Here is a 17,784-nt window from a genome sequence, read left to right on the forward strand (position 1 = left end):
CTACTTTAGAGGATCAAGCTAATTAAAGGGTCATAATCACACTTGAAATGACAATAACATGTCCCTTTAGTATAAGGAAAATGAAAGAAAATTTTTTAATAACCTTAATTTAAAAAGTTTAAAAAGTGAAGTTATAAATTTTAATTAAAAAAAATATAAGATAAAAGAGTAAAAAAAAATCAATTAAAAACTTTCAACCTTTAATGTCCAATTTTTTAAATCAAATTCATTAAAATTTCTTATTTCTCCTCCCTTTTTCTTGTCCTAAACAGACTCTTAGGAGATGTTTGGATGGAAACCAAACCATGGTTTCAAAAGTGCTTTTACGATTTACGAAATAAATATGTAGATGAGTTTGCCTCGTCTTACGTAAAAGTACTGCAACCCCCTAAGTCGAAGACTTTAGAGTAATGTTGAGGAAAGTTCTTAAATATATATGTGTGTGTGTGTGAGTTACGTAATCACATGGTTAATAGAAGGTTTTTTGACTTGTTTAACCTATATGAGAGAGTTTTATGTGTAACATGGATGAACGACTGAAATTAAAGTTTAAGTTTTTTTGTAATATTTTTTGTCAATTAAATTTTTCTACAACCTCATGAAAATTAGGATAACAATAATAATAGATTTGTTCATAATAGCAGGAGAAAGTGTTGGAATCACGGTGGACACTGCATAACTAATGATTAGCATGATTAAGTAATAATTAATATGATCTAAGAATGGAATCAGAAATTGCGGCAGACTCCATTATACAATCAATGAAAGATATATAAGTCAAAGTTACGATTATATAATATAAGCTGAGCTAAACATGCATTATATCATACAAACTAAGCCAAGCATGCAATCAGAGACTTAGAAAAGGAAGCATGACGCATGTACGTATAATGCTTAGCTTTAATTCAAAAGGCAGCCGAAGCAAAGTAAACAACGACATCAAAAACAACAATAATACTCTCTTTTATCTTATAAATTTGAAACCAGTAATTTTAGTTCTTAAAATTTAGTTTTATTTTAGTTTTGGTTGTTGTTTTAAGAACTAAAAATCTTAAGCCGGGTCAAAATAAAATCAAATTTCAGAAATAAAAATCAAAACAGGGTCAAATTTAAAAGACCAGAACTGCTAGTTTCAAATTTTAGAAATCAAAATTAAAATGAGATCAAATTACATAAACTAAAAATACTATTAACTGTTTTTTTATAAATAACTAGCTCAACTAATTTTTTAAATTTACATATCTCGTTCGCACATTTAAAAAAAGTGAAAGGAATAATGAGGAGGCAAGACATGATCAAGCGGAGTGGAAGCATGTGGGTAAATAATGAAACAAGGGAACAATATGATAATAGACAGTAATAGGGAAGGGGGGCCCACATAAGCAGGAGGAGGGGCTAATGGATAAATAATGGGAAGGAAAGAAACATTAAAAAAATGTAATCAGAAATAAAGAACGAATTAGAACGGGGGAGGAGCTAGTGGGTGCGGGGTGGGTGGGAAGAAGAAAGGGAGAGAGAGGGAAGTGTGAATGAGAGAAGAGAGAGAGAGAGAGAGAGAGAGAGAGAGCATCATTTTCATATGTAGTGTCTGGCAACAGAGAGGCATCTTCGCATGACGCCTTGCTCCATTGGGATTAGAATATTGGAGGCAGTTAAAATGAAGACGTGGATGCCACTAATCAGTTGTACGACACTTGTTGGTTTTGGGAGGCCTCCAATAACTGGTGGGTGAGAGAGTGAAGTGAAGAGTTAAAGCAGTGGTCGGAGCAGCAGCTTCCACATTGCTCCATTAATTTGATTAATTCTCATAATTTATCTGTTGACGACTCAAACTATTATCACTTACTAACATATTTTTCTGTTCCTTTTCAACATATTTTATACAAAATAAGAAAAATCTTAAATTCTATTAACTTTCATTTAAAATTCAACAACTTTTCAATTCTGGCTCTATTTAATATATATTATATCTCATGCAAATAAAGTTAACACAATAATAAATAGAGAGTAAAATTGTACATCCAGACAAAAAAAAATTCTCTCAATACTCTTAAATAAGATCAAAAAATATTTTTTCTCTCTGTCCTGTATAAATAAGACAAGAGGAGTATACTCCTATATAGTGCACAATCGTATGGCTCAATTGATACTAAATATTGTTTTGGCTGCAGAAATCATTGTGAGCTTGACCCTTGTGAGTCATACCCACACCCGCAGAAGGTTGTCGTATTCATAGCACCTTATTATATATAAACCATTCATTAAATTTATCATATAAATATATATTTTTATTCTTAATTTATTTTCCCATAGATTTTTTAAAATACACTCCTCCGGTACTAAATATAAAACTCATTTTTTAATATAATTTATATCAGAAAATAAATATTATATTTAGAAGCGAAGAATATATATATATATATATATATGCATATGAAATATGGTAAAAGTAAAGAACCATTAAGTTTTAAGGCAGGGTTAATAAAATCAGATTTTTCTGAGTCCCAATAAGATCGAATGCCAAAGAAGGTCAAAGGAGTAGTAAACGTAAAAAGGTTTTATTTTTATTTCTACGTTTTTCTGAGATGCTATAAAGAATAAGAAGTGGGAGATAAGGAGAAGAGGTTGGCAATAGCAATGAAGGTGTCATTAAAACAGGAGAAGGGGGAGGCGTGGGGGCCTCCCATGCTGCCACCTCACACCCCCCCCACTTGCCCTTCTCTCCTTACTTCATATTTATACATCTCTATTATTTTCTATAAAATTTTTAAAAAAAAAAATCGGGAGACGAGAATTTGATATTTTTCCAGCCTCCCATCTTCCCCTCGCAAATATAATGAAGTCATAATTCACCTGAATATTAATTTTTCCCCTGACTTTTACACTATATTTAATGGCCTACGCCTCTACGGTAAGTCTGATAAAATTTACAACGAATGACGTCAAAAAATAAACGCCCCGAACGGACCCAACAGTCGCAATCAGAGATCAAATATAATTTTATAATAATAAACGGAAAACTTAATCCCAAAAAATCAAAAATAAAAATGTTTTATGACATGAGACGTAACGCTGCAGGTAGTTCAAACACAAGACGGTAAGGAATTAAATTTTCTTGCAAATGCGTATAATCAAGAACAAGTCGCTGTTCAGTCTAAGGTGAACAAAACCGAATCGTAACCGAAAACCGAACCAAATTTAATTTCAGTTATTCGATTTGGTTATTTTAGTTTTAGGTTATATATTCGGTTTTTATTTTTGTAATAATTTGGTTTCGGTGTTCGGTTCGGTTAGTAGAAAAAAATTTCGGTTATAACCAAAAAAACCAAAATAAATATATTATATATTTATATTTAATAAATATTATTATAATAAATATATATGTGGGTTTATGTGAACTTTTTAAATATATTTATATTTAATAAATATGGTTATAATAAATATTATTATAATGAATCACATTAAATGATAAAATATTTAATAATTAATGGTTGTAATTGTATTTTATTATTTTTAATTTAAAATCACTTTCATATTTATATATTTCGGTTAATCGGTTAACCAAACCGAAATATTTCAATTAATTCAGTTTCGGTTAGTTCGGTTATCAGTTTCGGTTTGGTGTTTAAAATTTATTCTATTCGGTTAATTCGGTCATTACTAATAACCGAACTGAAAAACCGAATACTCACACCTAGTTCAGCTGAGAGCGGAAGCGCTAGTTAAAGGGACCAAGGGTGTGTTTGGCAAGCACCCCAAACCATGGTTTGGGAAAAATGTTAGCCAAACACTCTTAAAAAAATCAAAACCCGTTTTGACTCCAAAACCATGGTTTTGAAAAAAACAGAAATTTTTTACTTTTAGAGGAAAAAAGGGAGAGTGTGAGAGTTTATAGGATATGTATCTTGTTGTTTTTTTTATAAACATATTTTTTATAAATATATATACATATTAATTATTTATTAATTATATTATTTTATATATTATTAATATATGTTAATAAAAAATATATTATTCACAATTTTATTCCTTCGAATTAAAATATATCATAAAATATATTTTTTCTATAATTATCATATTAATTTATGTCAATTTGTATATATAAAAAGTAGTTCTAATAACAACTATCCAAACACTCACACTTTTCAAAATCACTTTTTCACAAAATCTATTCTTTCCAAAATCTATTTTTTTTAGAATCTATTCTCCAGAAGCTATTCTCCAAATCATGATCAAGTATATGTCGAGTTGGAGAGGCAAGGGTTCAGTTTTCGGTGTGGTGGTCTCGTCTTCTGTTCCTGTTTTGTTCGTTTCGCCCTTTGTCTTTTTCACCTTTTAGTCTCGTACTCTCGTTTTGGGCCTCGGGCCCTCTCTTTTACCAAAAAAAGTAAGAAACGAACACGTTCCCGGTGGGATGGCGGTGCCTTTCAGTTTCAGGCAAGAGCAACAGAATTAAAAAAATCCGACGATGGCCAGCAATTACTGAGGGAGGCAGACACAAACTGAGAGCATCCTTTATATTTTCAACACAAGGCCACAACACAACATCTATCATTTGAACTGAAAATTACAGGTTGGAAGGCAATAACCCCACAACAATGTAGAAAACTAAAAATTCAAGAATATCCAAATAATTGCAAAACCTATCAACCTATCACCAAAAGGCCAAAACCATTTTAATGTAATTAACGCACTGCATCCCCCATCACCAGCACTCTTCAAATTCATGGTGAATGTGAATATATATATATATATATATATATATTTATATATAAACAGATGAGGGAGGACACAGGGAAAACCACCTCAAAAAAAAAATATGCACGCAATGTACAGAATACACAACAATGAATTAGAACACACCCCAAACCCACTGAGTTTTCTTCAAGAAACCACCTACTCCTGGGTGGCATCAATCGCCACTCCTGTCCTTGCTTGTGAAATTCGATTTGCATAAATTGTGACCAACTTCAACTGTGTGCTGTTAAGCCCTTGCAAGTATGGCAAGAATGCTTTCCCCAGCATGATATATATATCCACCAGACAGAAAACAACAGTCTGTGCCACCCACCATTAGCATAGAATGAGAATAATGGTAGAAGCAAAATACACATACGGATGTAAATACACATGCACGACTATAGATCCATGTACCTTGCGAACATCAGCACTCTGGTTTCCAAAAGCTTCAAAAAGCGCAGGCAGAAATGAAGGTAACTGAGCCATCAATTCCTCCTGAGAGAGTCGGCCCAAAAGCTGAAGAACAGGGAAGGATAGTATGTCACGATGTGGAGGTAGTTTCAAACATAGTTTATAGAAATCATCCGTCAGATGCAAGATTAACAAAAGTTCTTCAGTCAATTACCTTCGTCAAGCAGTTTATGCAAGTGACAAGAGTTTTCTCATCCTCAGAAACCAGTAAAGGGACAATAACCTGAAACATTCGCAATTCTGAGCATCAGCTTTTATATCAACCAAAAAACTCCCCTCCTGCCCTCAATCCTTTGTTTTCTTTTCCACAACCACATTACCAGTAACATAGACGGCTCTAATGGTAAACTAAGAAATACTTACACTTAAACATCTGAATGGATCATATTGAGATAAAACAGTGTTCAGGCAGTGCTCCGCCGTATTTGAGACCTGAATAAGGGATGAAACAGATTGAGATTGGAAACAGAGCCTACACACACACACACACAAAACAGAACAAATCCAGTTACCTTGGGATGAATATCCTTGGCAACATGAAGCAACTTCTCAATTACAATTTCAATTGAATCTTCCATGGCATCTTTCTGGAAGCGACAAAATGTAAAAGCCAACCCCATATTCTATTAATGTCAGTCCCGAAAATGCCTAGGATTGAGCAAGGCTATAATCCAACTATATGGCAAGTAATAAAAACCTGGTTTTTGAGCATTTCAACTATTAATGATAGAGTAAGCTCTCTGATTGAGGAATCTGAATCATCCAGCACCTCAAGCACAACTGTCAAAATCTGATTGAAGTACTGCAAGTTCACCATGAAACTACGATTATGCAAGGTACAGAACTTCACATCTTTCATAAAGGATTTGGTCACAGATTTCTTATTTCAGTAATTATATCTGTCTACTAATCTCATTTTCAACTTGCTTGCATTCACGTAATAAGTTCTCCACACACACACACACACATCTTCAATTTCATATCGATCAGAAGGGACTAAGGCATTGGAGACACCCAAAGAAATTTAACATGATTTTATGATGAAGGATGATGTCTAAAGTTGAAGAATAAAACAGCATTTTCTATTATTTATACAAATATTTAGCACCAAGTAGAGCCATATCAACTAGCAAACACAACAGAATGACATGAAAACTGCAACTGCACAATCACAATCAATATGATGAACTTCAGTGAACAGGTGCTTCCATTCCAAAACAGTTTGCACTGTTAAGAACCATTGACAATCATACAAATTGAAGGCAGAACGAGAGATAATCAACATGAAACCAAACATACCTTGGTCCAAATAGAATGATCATTTGCTCTAGAAGCTTCAACCAACTGTTGAAGTGCAGTCCTCTTGCTTGAAACAGAGCTTCCATCACCCCCACTGCATACCTTTTACAAAACAATAGGTACATCTTATCACTTGTCCAACGATGAAGAATGTAATTATTAAAAAAGGATGATCTGCTACAAAGCTTTCTGTCCTATCATTGGACATTGGTGACATTGAGTTTTTCGAGTTCAAAATCCAGCAGCCATTAGTTTTTACAATGTGAAGTGCTTGGCAGCTTCCAGAACAAGTTGCACGCTTTTATGAGAATGTTTCAGGATTGTCCCATTTCCTTTGATTCTCTACTGTCAATCACTATCAAGGTCTTGAAAAAGGTTTGGACACCAAAATTTCAAGGATCGGTGCACAACAGTTTTTGGGTGATTTCATCAACATCTCCAGCAGGACAGAGACTCAGGCTCTCAGCTTCCTTATGGGTTAAAAGGAGTTCTTTTATTTCTTAATGAATTAGTTTTATTAATTTATTTTATGCTCTATTCTTTGATTTCTCTTAGTATTGAAAAATGTTTCATTCTCCTTCCGTGTCCCTCTCCATTTCCTAGAACCATCTTAAAACAAGTTTAAAAAAGAAGAAAAGAAAAGCAAACTCATTCTGTTTGCCACATTAACTCACCATATGAAGAATTTGAGGAATGCTGGGACCTGTGTCAGTCAAGGAGTTAATATTCATAATTTCAGCTGAGTGATGATCATGGTCCAATTCAGAAGGGTGTTCTTTATTATCTCCAAAGCTTTCAGTAACATTTGAATGTTCTGCAGATGTCAGACCATTTACATCCAGACCGGGAGTTGAAAGACCCTCAAAGTTAATGCTACTGTCCATATGCCCAAGTTGACTAGTTTGGTGTTGGCTTATAGGATTGACTGTGGATGCAAGGTCCTTGGTTTTTGAACCAAGGCTAGCCTTATCAAAATCAGTCTCATGATTCTGATGCAAAAATTCCTGAATTTCACCAGAAGCTGCTTGGCTAACGCTGGGTTTAACAAGGGTCGAGTCTTGGGAACTCCACTTCCTACCACTGTCGCTATCAAGGGAACCAGCAGAATACCTTCCAAGGTAATGAGCTTTCCTAGACACACCAACATACCCCTCTTCTGAGGATGTTCCTACAACATCATATGGGTCATAGGAAGACTTAGAGCGCTGCCTGTCTTTTTTGCTCTGTAAAAAGTTAATCAAGTCCACTTCGATGCGAGGAGTGTATTGTTTAAGGGCTCGCCTCAACACATTTTGCTCTTCAACTGACAAACTAAGGATGAAATTTAGGACTGCAGTAGAATCAAAGTGAGAATACACTGATATAATGCATGTAATTGCTGCCTCTTTGAGCTTTGTATTTTTGTCATGAGCCAATGGTGCTAACTTGGCAAGCCATAATTTCAGGATTCCAGCATTGGCAGCACCTTCAGGATTCATTGAATGCTTGTTAAAGGAGCTGATTGCGTATTCAATAACAGCCAACTTTGCTTTTGGAGACCTTTGTTCATCAAGTGAGCGGAGCAATGCAGGTAAGAGAGTATCTACACTGTAAGTTTTGCTAACAACTTCCAAAGTCATTGAGCTTGGTTGCCTAACAAGCTCTTTAGGGTCAATTAACCGAGAAAACACATGAGGTAATATCCTTTCCATGTAACTCTCGAAGGGCTTTCGGCATGCTGGAATAATATCTGCAAGTGTTGAGAGCGCAGCCTGTGCAACTTTATGGTGAGGATCATCCAAGTGCTGAAAAAAAAGCTTCATTACTTTCTCAAAATTCTGGACTACTTCTTGTATCCCCTTTGGACCTTGCTGTAACAATGAGTGAAGATAATTAAAAGCAGCAACCCTAGCAGACCAGTCAGAACCTGAACTAAGTCCTTCACTCAAGGCTTCATGAAGAGATGCAGGTCCATCTGTATAATTGGACGACTCTCCAAGGGAAAGTTGGCTATCATCAAAACTCCTTCTCCTTCCAACAGACATTCGCCCTGCCACATTTTTCCTCAACAATGGTCTCTGGAAATTAGGCACATGACTATTTTGTGAATCCCTAAAGTTTCCATCTCTATAAGTTGCATCCATATACTGCCTATCACTGTGTGGGTTCATAAACCGCCTAGCCTCCCTAATGTCACTGTTGTCATCAATAGAGCTTCTATCTTGAAGCCTTTCAGAAGCCCTTTTATTGGAGTATGATGAAAGTGCTGATAAAGGCTCCATAGTAACATTATGATGATATGATAACTTGGCAGAATCTTTGGAAGCTTGAATTTGAGTGATTATATCGGACAAACCCAAACCACCATTTCGACTATTACCTTTATTGACACCAGAAACAGTTGATTCCGTGGTCACAGAGTTTGTCATGTGATTAGATGCTGGGACAGCAGCAGGGAATGGTGGATCACGAGATGATGGAGGGTCAACTCCTGCGCTAGGGGCAATAAGAAAAAAAATTTAGCCGCTCACAAATAGTTTAAAGAGCTCTACTACTAATGCCATGAATGACAAGAAGCAATAAAGACTGTGATAGAATGTAAAACAACTACAAGACAAACTTATTTGGTACCTAGATCCAAACTTGATGAGCGGAGGGCTGATGAATTATGCTTATCAGATAAATCCAAACCTCTGAGCATACTTTCAATAGCAGTGACCTTCTGTTTGCTTGCATGCAACACACTTTCCAAGCTACGCTCTGTACCTTTACCAAGTGACTTTGCCTGAGTAATACCAGCAGAAACAGATGCCCCTGATGATAAACTAGAACTTCTATCCATAGCAACAATAGCAGAAGTCCCATATCCAGGTAGACTTGAGGGAGCAGAGGCCTGACTACTTAATGACAGCAATGCACCTCTGTCACGTACCGAAGGTGAGGCATGCCGCCTATGTATTCCTCCATCCTCTTCATTTATCAACTGCAAGTCAGCATTTAAGGGAAAAAATTACTTACGCATTGCAATAAAGTTAGATTTGTGTGTTTTAAGGTCATAAGCACATACCCTTTGAATAACAGGATCAAAGGATGAAAATAGGCGGCGTGAACGCTCAGGCCAAGTTTTTGCAAACATTCTATAGCACATCCTTGCAGTTGATCGAACCTACCAAGTTTCATACTCCAGTCATTGCCATTTTCACACATATAATTGTCAGCAATAGTGCAATCAGAGTCAACAAAATATCCAACAAATTTCTCTAAGACCAAGAAAATTTGATAAACTAAAAGGAAAAATAAAAAGTGAACAATCATAATTCATTAACCTGAACTACAACATGAGGGGCGGAATTCAAACAGCTTTTTAACCATGACTGTAGGTCTGAACAGCCACCAACTGATCCCATAAAAGTCACAGACTCTTTTAAAGCAAAGAAAGAATACATACACACACACAGAGGTACTCCATCCAACTTTAGGTCTGAACAGCCACCAATTGATCCCTTAATCCAAGCCCTCTTGCTTCCAAATCACTTCAGTTTTACCGATATATTAACCCTTCAATCTAACAATTCCTACTTTAAATTTACCCTGACCCTAACCTACGTCACACTTCTCTGTTTCCCAAGTTTCCAAAATCTTGAATTCTCAGTTGTTCTTGAAACTGAACGATTTTTTAAATTTTCAGTACGACTCTTGCAATTTATCATGTTAGAAATTGTAAGAGAATTTTGCCTAAGGTTTATATATATGCTAGGAGAACCACCATCGCTTCCCACAACTTCAACTGATAGGCATCTACCAGCCTGCTTTCTTTTGCACAATAGCGACTACATTTAGTCTAGCTAGAAGGAAAAAGAATAAAACAATAATTAAAAATGCCAATCAGGTAATAAATACGAAAGTCATAGCATGGAATTTACATGTGAATTCTTCATAAGCAAGGAATGAAAGGTACCACAATGAGCAGCAAATCAAATTTGGCAAACATGATACACGGTTCATAATTAAAGAAACATCAGCCAGAGACTATCAAGTACCTCACTCATTGCATCTGATACACAACATTTTATCATATCCTCATATAAATCAGCTGATCGCTGTATTTCGGGAGCATCAGGCCAATGTTCCAATATCAAAAGAGCATATTCACAACACCTACAATACAAAAGAAATTAAAGAATTATAAAAACTGCCACAAATTTATTCCAGTAACATGACAGTTCATACCTTGCACGAAGGACAGCACCGCGATCATTTTTTGCACAATCAGCTATACGAGGAAGCACACGAGCAACTTTACAATTACGCAGCATCTAAAAAGTACAGGGCAAAGGTGAAATTAACATATGGCACATGGGAAGAATTACTTAAGAATTAAGATGTTGCTTGAGCAGATATATATTACCGTTTTTATGCAGTTATCTGCAGACTCTGCAATCACAAGTACAGTAATCACAACCAGCTTGAAAAGGACCTGATTATCAAACCAAGAATTAATAAACTCTCTGAAAATGTCACAATCATGAAAATCAAAGATAAAACATAATGCTCACCGGTATCAACATTTCAGCACATTGTTCAAAATCACCCAAGAGTTCCTTTGACAAAAAGCATAATAGATGGCAAGCCTATAGCAAAACCAAAAAAACCAACAGAAAAAAGAATCATGAGAAGTTAAAGGAGATTGACGCATTGAGAAAGGCCTTGGACTTAAATAAAAATAACCATACTGTCTTTCTAGACAAGATTCCAATTTTAGCTACCAAAACGTATAAAGAGATCGAAATATATATATAGAGAGAGAAGAAATTGCAACCAAACAATTTGCTTGGACTCTTCTAAATTCTCATCCTCCTATATGTTCGTTCTTCTTCATATTTTTTTTGAACGGTGAATTCATATTCCATATATATTATCTTAACGGTGGAAGCATTTACACGTCATGCAAACAGAAACAGGGCCAGTAAAAAGGATAGAAAGGAGAGTGAGTGCAAAAGGAAATGTTCATGAACCTGCTTCACAATGCTAGATCTTCGATCAGATAATTGCACACTTAAAGGCCCAACAAGTTGCTTCAAGAGTCCCCGGAAACATGGATAGTCAGCAGCACCTAACAGAGTCATTTAAAAAAAAAAGGTTCTAACATGGCACCACAGACCAAAAACCCCAAAAAAAAAAAATGCAGTACATATCTCACTGAAAACAAAAGAAAGAGAGAAAATAAAGCCATTTTTCCACAAATAATTAACAGACAAGGAAAAGGAAAAGAAAAACTCTGGTAGATGATAAAATTTCAAAAGCATTGAAACATGATTGAACAGTTCAAATATTGCTTTTGATAGCCAAATAGACTCACTTGTCAGACTTAATAGACGGTTGATGGTTAGCACTCTGACAATAATTTACAGCCTTACCAGTACCCAGATTTTCATTTTATATCATTTATCAAAAAACATATTCATTTTCACAATTCTTGCATGCCATAATTTAGTGTACAAAGGTTATATACCGAATTAAAGGGCTACAATTAAATACTCCAACCCAATTCATTTAAATACAAAGATCACCACAGGCATCCGTCACACTGATCTCATATCACACATATTCTATATTGACAAATGATCAGAACCTTTTAGACTTGAAATGCCCTTACAGTATCACAATTCACATCTAAACAAAGTTGAATGTACAATACCAAATGAGCAGGATCCAAAAACATTCATATTTCAAGCATACGTAACTATGTACATACTACTGAAAGAGTGAGTAACGCTAACCTCCCAAAACAAGACCCTCAATTCTTTGCATGGCGCCAATTCGAATTGACCAGTCCTTTTCTGGCACAAGGGTTGATGCAATCTTTTCAAATTCCCTGATTAACTCCTTTTCTGAATAAAGCTTGACAGGATCAATGGGTCTCTCTGTGACATCACCTTCTCCTGCTTATAATGAGAAAACAATTTAGCATATAAAGAAGGCATGCATAAGAACACAAATGGTTCAGCCAGGACAGCATCCTTCTGTATCTGTAACAAAATGTCGACTCGAAAAACTTTTCAGGCATAAATCTTTTTTTAACAGTTTTAAACATATCATGCCTTTCCCCTCACATCACTCCAGCACTATCAAAATCATTTCAATTTGCCCAAAATGTGTGGTTTGCACTTGTATGATGTTACAATCTTAAAGTTGCTTGCGGTAGAAAGGAAGCATATGAAAAATTAAGAAATTAAGTCTAAAACTAGCCAGATTCTATAACTGCTATGGAATCAAGGTTAATTCACAATATTCATTCAACCTAAATTTGTGGATTCATCCCAGTTTCAAAATATGCATGCTAGACACAAGAATCCCAAAATTAGAGACACTGATTGAAACAAAATAGAGGATAATCACCATTACACATTTAGATTTATTTGGAAATGTATTCCTCATATGTAAGAAAACCTAAAAATCTGATCAGGCATGCTGAGACAAATAATATCACAGAAAGCAAATCAGACTCACAAAATTCAAACTATCTGTGCTGTCAAAGTTTGCAATTTGTAGTAGAGAGGAGATTACCTCAAAGGCATACATCACAAATAAGGTATAAATATGATTAAAGAGATCAATGAGCATTGGAGGGGGACAAATATGGAAGAACATACAGGCAACACGAGCCTCCAACAAGAATTGCATTAATACTAAGGGGGTGTTCGGATGAAAACCAAGCCATGGTTTTAAAAATGCTTTTACGGTATACATATTGACTCGTTTTGTGGAAAAGTGCTTTTGAAAAGCACTTTTATACAATCCCAAACACCCCCTAAATCAGAATAGCATTAACAATCCAAAAACTGAAAAGAGTCTAACCTCCAAAAAGTGATGTCTCCCTTGATGAACTTCTAGCCTTTGGGCTACCTTTCTTAGGATTAGCATTCAAAGGCTTAATTTCCCCACCAATAAAACCACTTCCAATGCCATCTGAGGAGCGAACTTTTGGCTGAATGCCCTCAAGCCTGGCATTAATATCTTTAACCTAAAACAATTGTGATAAAAAAGAACTGAAATAATAAAATCTCTCACGGTAGTTAATAATATAAAAGGACATTCAAGGTCAAAATCACATGCAATGATTGTCCAATAGACAACAATGAAACAAAAAGTAGTTTTTTCTTTTTAAAATTACCATAGATGATGGAAGATTGTGACGCTGAAGTTCATCACGAAATTGGGGTCCAGCTTGAGCATACATCTCCTGAAAGCGGAAAATCTCAAACTAATTAAAATTTTTGAAGAAATCATTTCGATATGAGGAGATCAGCAAAACAACTTTTCTTTATTGTACCATGAAGATAGTTAAAATTTTGTCTTCCCTTTTCTAAATTTAGAAGTTGAATTTAGAAGAAGAGTGTGAGGATATGAGAAAAGGGAAGGGAGGGAGAGAAGAATATCTAGAACCAGGATCTGTAATTCTAGATAGAGACAAAGAAGATATACTGAATAATACTCATTCCATCCATAATACTGCATACATGAGTAGCTTAAATAGTCTAACAGTACAATAACTGGACATAACTACCTCCTAACTTCATGACAGAGCAAATAAGACAGGAAACTGAAAATAATTGAAGTTAAAATAACGTAAGTCTGCATAACTACCCATACATAACTTCAAGCCTTATCCATACGTGTCTTTCTTGAATAGACAAGGGACGTTGGACTCTGACATAATTCAATCAAAAAATTCACACTACATGATTGAATAAATTTGATGAAAGTAGAAAAACTGCAAACTTTTAAAAGAAACAGAGCACATCAATCGCAAAATTAGATTTACTGACACAAATCCATTATGAGTACAAAGTGATATGACATAAACCACATTTTTTTGGTCTAGAGGCATAAACCTAAAAGTACAGCCAAGCCCTTTAGAGAGTAAGAACACTAAAATAAGACAAGATGTTATAGCCACCTCAATGCACAAAATAGCTGCTTCCCTAACACCAGGGTTTGGATCATTGAGCAACTGCAAAATCTGACGATTATTGAAAAGGGTTAGTATCACATCCTGAAACATCTAACCATGTAAAAGCTAAGTTCCGTTTTTTAAGTCTCAATAAACATACTGGAGGAAGAATAACCCGCTGAAGGGTAAGCTCGGTAGATGCAAATAGACCAATTGCAGAGGTGACAGTCCGTGCAAACTCCTCCCTGACTCTCCAACTTTTATGCATCCAGGCAAAGGAGCCAGCTCTTTCCACAATTATTGTGGGAGAAGAAACCTATAGAACAATAAAATGAACATATCACAATGGAAGAAAATCAAGTGGGGCCAAGAACATAGCGTAATCAAACATGCAGAAAAAATCACCTAATCTCTTTACTTTAAAAAGAAAATGCATACGGGTAAAATATTCATTTGTAGGTCAACTAACATATTCCTCAAAGGATCTTTTTTAGGATAAAAGAGAAATTTTATTATAGAGATGACAAAAATACACACTACTCGAAGATAAGAGAACCTCAGTAAAACAAGGAGAGCAAAACCTCAATAGCTTGTGAGGCAGTAAAGCTGACCAATCTACATACTAGAAATAGAGACTCCCATAAAAACCCCAAGCACAGAGCACCAAATGGAAGCCATAAATCCAATACAGTTCTATGGCATAGAACAAAAAATCAATAAGCTGCAAATTGGCACAACATTGCATTCTTATTATCAAAGCCTTTAAAATGAAACACAAACAACTCCAGACTCCAGAGTACTTTTGTATGAGGAAAAATGTTCCAAAGATAAGACGGTGCTTGTTAATGTAGAGATAAAGTGAAACAGTTCCTAAATCAGGCCTAACAGGACACACATGTCAGAAGAAAGTGCTGCATAAGCTCTGCAAACCAACAGCCATTTGGGTTAATCATGTTAAGTGATGCTCTCCATACAAAGGATTTGACCGCAGAAGAGCTTTTTGAGTGGCATATCTAGAAGAAACATGACCCTAATCAGAAGAATAAGCAAGGAGCAGAAAAATAAGATTAGCAAGAAAGATTCCAGACTCCGCTATCTTGACTGGATGGACAAAATGAAGCAAATCAACTAGAAGGAAAGAAGGACAGAAGCTCCCTGCTCTCTCAATCCTCAATAACATGCTCAGCAACAATCTACTCAAATAGCTAGCTTCCGGATCAGCTTTCTATGGACCTATCTTTTGTCCTTTTTTGGTATATATATAGACCTATCTTTATGCATAGGTTGTGTGCGAAAGAATACTACCTTGAATGCGTACATGATCATCAATTTCACAATATAACCAAACCTCTGTTACTGCAGTAATATGTACATGCAACATCCCTATTGAATTGATAATTGCATGACAGGCAGAAGAGCTTTCATGGTCAAGGTCACCATTCGGGTATAAAAATCCAGATGTCTTGCAAGAGTCATTAGACAATCGCTAAACCTATAGTCAAGCAAGTGGCAGTCAACATTAAGTGACCCATCAGAATTTTCATTCTCCCGAGGCTGGTTAGAATACTGACTAAACATTTTTTTTGAGCAAAACTGACTAAACATATGAATCAAACATTGAAAACTGGAACCTTCTCTATCACTTGTTTGGGTTTTGATGTCATTGAGCTACCTTTCAATACGCTCAGCTTTATTCTTGCTCTCACTTTTTTATTAATCTGTTTAAACTCACGTCAAGTAAATTAATATTACAAATGACTGCAACAACATGAGCTAGCATGTCTTTTATATCTCTCTTATTTTCGCGCGGATTTCTCTTCACAAAATTTGCCATTGCTCGCTCTCTTAGTTTTAATAATTCCTTGGACTTACACAGGAGTAGAAACTTCACTGCCACAGAAATGAGGAAGCATAAACTAATATAAGTTGTATGGCCACCCAACTTAATATTCTTCCTTATTCGGAATAAAGAAACAGGGAAAAACCATTTACAAATCCATCAAATGAATGCATTATTCAATCGCAGTAGATCCTTCCAATTTCCCCACTCTAGCTGTTGCCAGACTTCGAGTTCAATTAGAATTATCGAAACATGGAGTAATAGAGAAGGATGAATGGAATAGGAGAGAAGGATGAGCAAGAGACAACGATAGGACATCAAAGATAAGTACCTCCATAAGAGTAAGCAAGAGTCTTCTAGCAGCGTCACGAACTGGTTGTTTGGCATCCCCTAAGCGATCAACGACTGCAGGAACAAGCGCATTGAAGTGAAGTTTGAAATGCTCGCCAGAGAGCACGGCAGCAGACGCCAAAGATTGAAGTGCACCCTGAGAGACCCGAAAGTTGTTGTCTTTCAAGAGATCCAAGCAACAATCGACGAGGGATGTAACCTCGGACGAAGTTAGGCTCTTTCTGGAAGCTTCCAGAAGTTGATGAAGGCGCTCCACCCCGGCCATCCTCTCCTTGGTGTCCTTGGTGCGCGCAAGTTCCAGCGCTTCCTCCATTGCTGAATTCAAAAGGGAATGGATCTCAAGCCAGCAGATTCAGATCTGGGTGGAGGTGCTGCCGGAATTGCCTATCAAATTTAGCGCACAGAAGGTGCGACACTGACAAATGAAAAAAGGTGAAAAAGAGTCAGCGAGGGAGGGGGAGAGAGAGAGAGAGTGAGCGAGTAAGAATAAAGGTTTGATAATTGCACAGCGCTAAATTAAGAGGGAGGTCTAAGTAGAGTCCAACAGTGAGCATGCGTGAGAGAGAGAAAGAGAAATGTAGAGAGAGAAAGAGGGTGATTTCGGGCAGGGATGCGAAGCGCTAAAATGAGCACAACCTTCAAGGAAGAATTTGGTAAAGAAACACTGCAGAAGTTGAGACGATGAAGGGAGAAAGTAAACAAAGAAGGGCCGGGGAAGCGGGCGAGAGGCTAGGCTGACGGCGAAGATGACGAACGGAAGCCAATAGTAGTATTATCTGGTTGTGGCATGGTTTGACATTTGACAGCTAAGATGCTTGAATTTACGGTTGTATGCCAGTGTAGCGGGAGAAAGTGAGCGGCAAGGCTGGGGGTAGATATGTCATCCTATCCATGGCAAAAACAAAAAAAAGATATGTCATCCTATCCTTATTTTTCTTATTATTTTATTTTATAATTTTATGATAATATTATAGTGTGGGGTTTTTATATTGTAGTGGGTGAGATGAGGCCCGCCAAATCGTGGGACATATATTTTAGAGCTCGTAATACGGGCTGGGTCCACGGGCCCGGCCCGCCAACCCGCCAAAAATGACGGGTTTGGGTTGGCAAAATGCCAGCCCGCCACCGCTTTTTTTTTTATTTTTAATTT

General features: G+C 36.2%; 1 protein-coding gene across 2 annotated transcripts; it reads right to left on the reverse strand.

The window, feature by feature from the left end:
- Window positions 1-4,494: 4,494 nt before the first annotated feature.
- Window positions 4,495-17,429, reverse strand: LOC114717289 (CLIP-associated protein-like). Of its 2 annotated transcripts, XM_028902396.1 has the most exons (22): window positions 17,180-17,429; window positions 16,615-17,049; window positions 14,604-14,759; window positions 14,450-14,512; window positions 13,664-13,732; window positions 13,348-13,513; window positions 12,270-12,431; window positions 11,505-11,602; window positions 11,046-11,120; window positions 10,898-10,966; window positions 10,720-10,805; window positions 10,530-10,647; window positions 9,557-9,655; window positions 9,121-9,472; window positions 7,185-8,980; window positions 6,511-6,612; window positions 5,909-6,013; window positions 5,724-5,798; window positions 5,575-5,643; window positions 5,366-5,434; window positions 5,155-5,256; window positions 4,495-5,058 (listed from the first exon to the last, which is right to left on the reverse strand). In XM_028902396.1, exons 2-22 carry the CDS (start codon window positions 16,945-16,947, stop codon window positions 4,897-4,899), a joined length of 4,326 nt encoding a protein of 1,441 aa, XP_028758229.1. In that variant the 5' UTR covers window positions 16,948-17,049; window positions 17,180-17,429; the 3' UTR covers window positions 4,495-4,896. The 2 variants fall into 2 exon arrangements, with proteins under 2 accessions (XP_028758229.1, XP_028758228.1); XM_028902395.1 differs by having other exon boundaries at window positions 16,615-17,429.
- Between the last annotated feature and the right edge of the window lie 355 nt (window positions 17,430-17,784).

This window comes from Neltuma alba, unplaced genomic scaffold, assembly GCF_004799145.2.
Source record: "Neltuma alba isolate B1F8T4 unplaced genomic scaffold, ASM479914v2 tig00011729_pilon, whole genome shotgun sequence".
NCBI lineage: Eukaryota > Viridiplantae > Streptophyta > Magnoliopsida > Fabales > Fabaceae > Neltuma > Neltuma alba.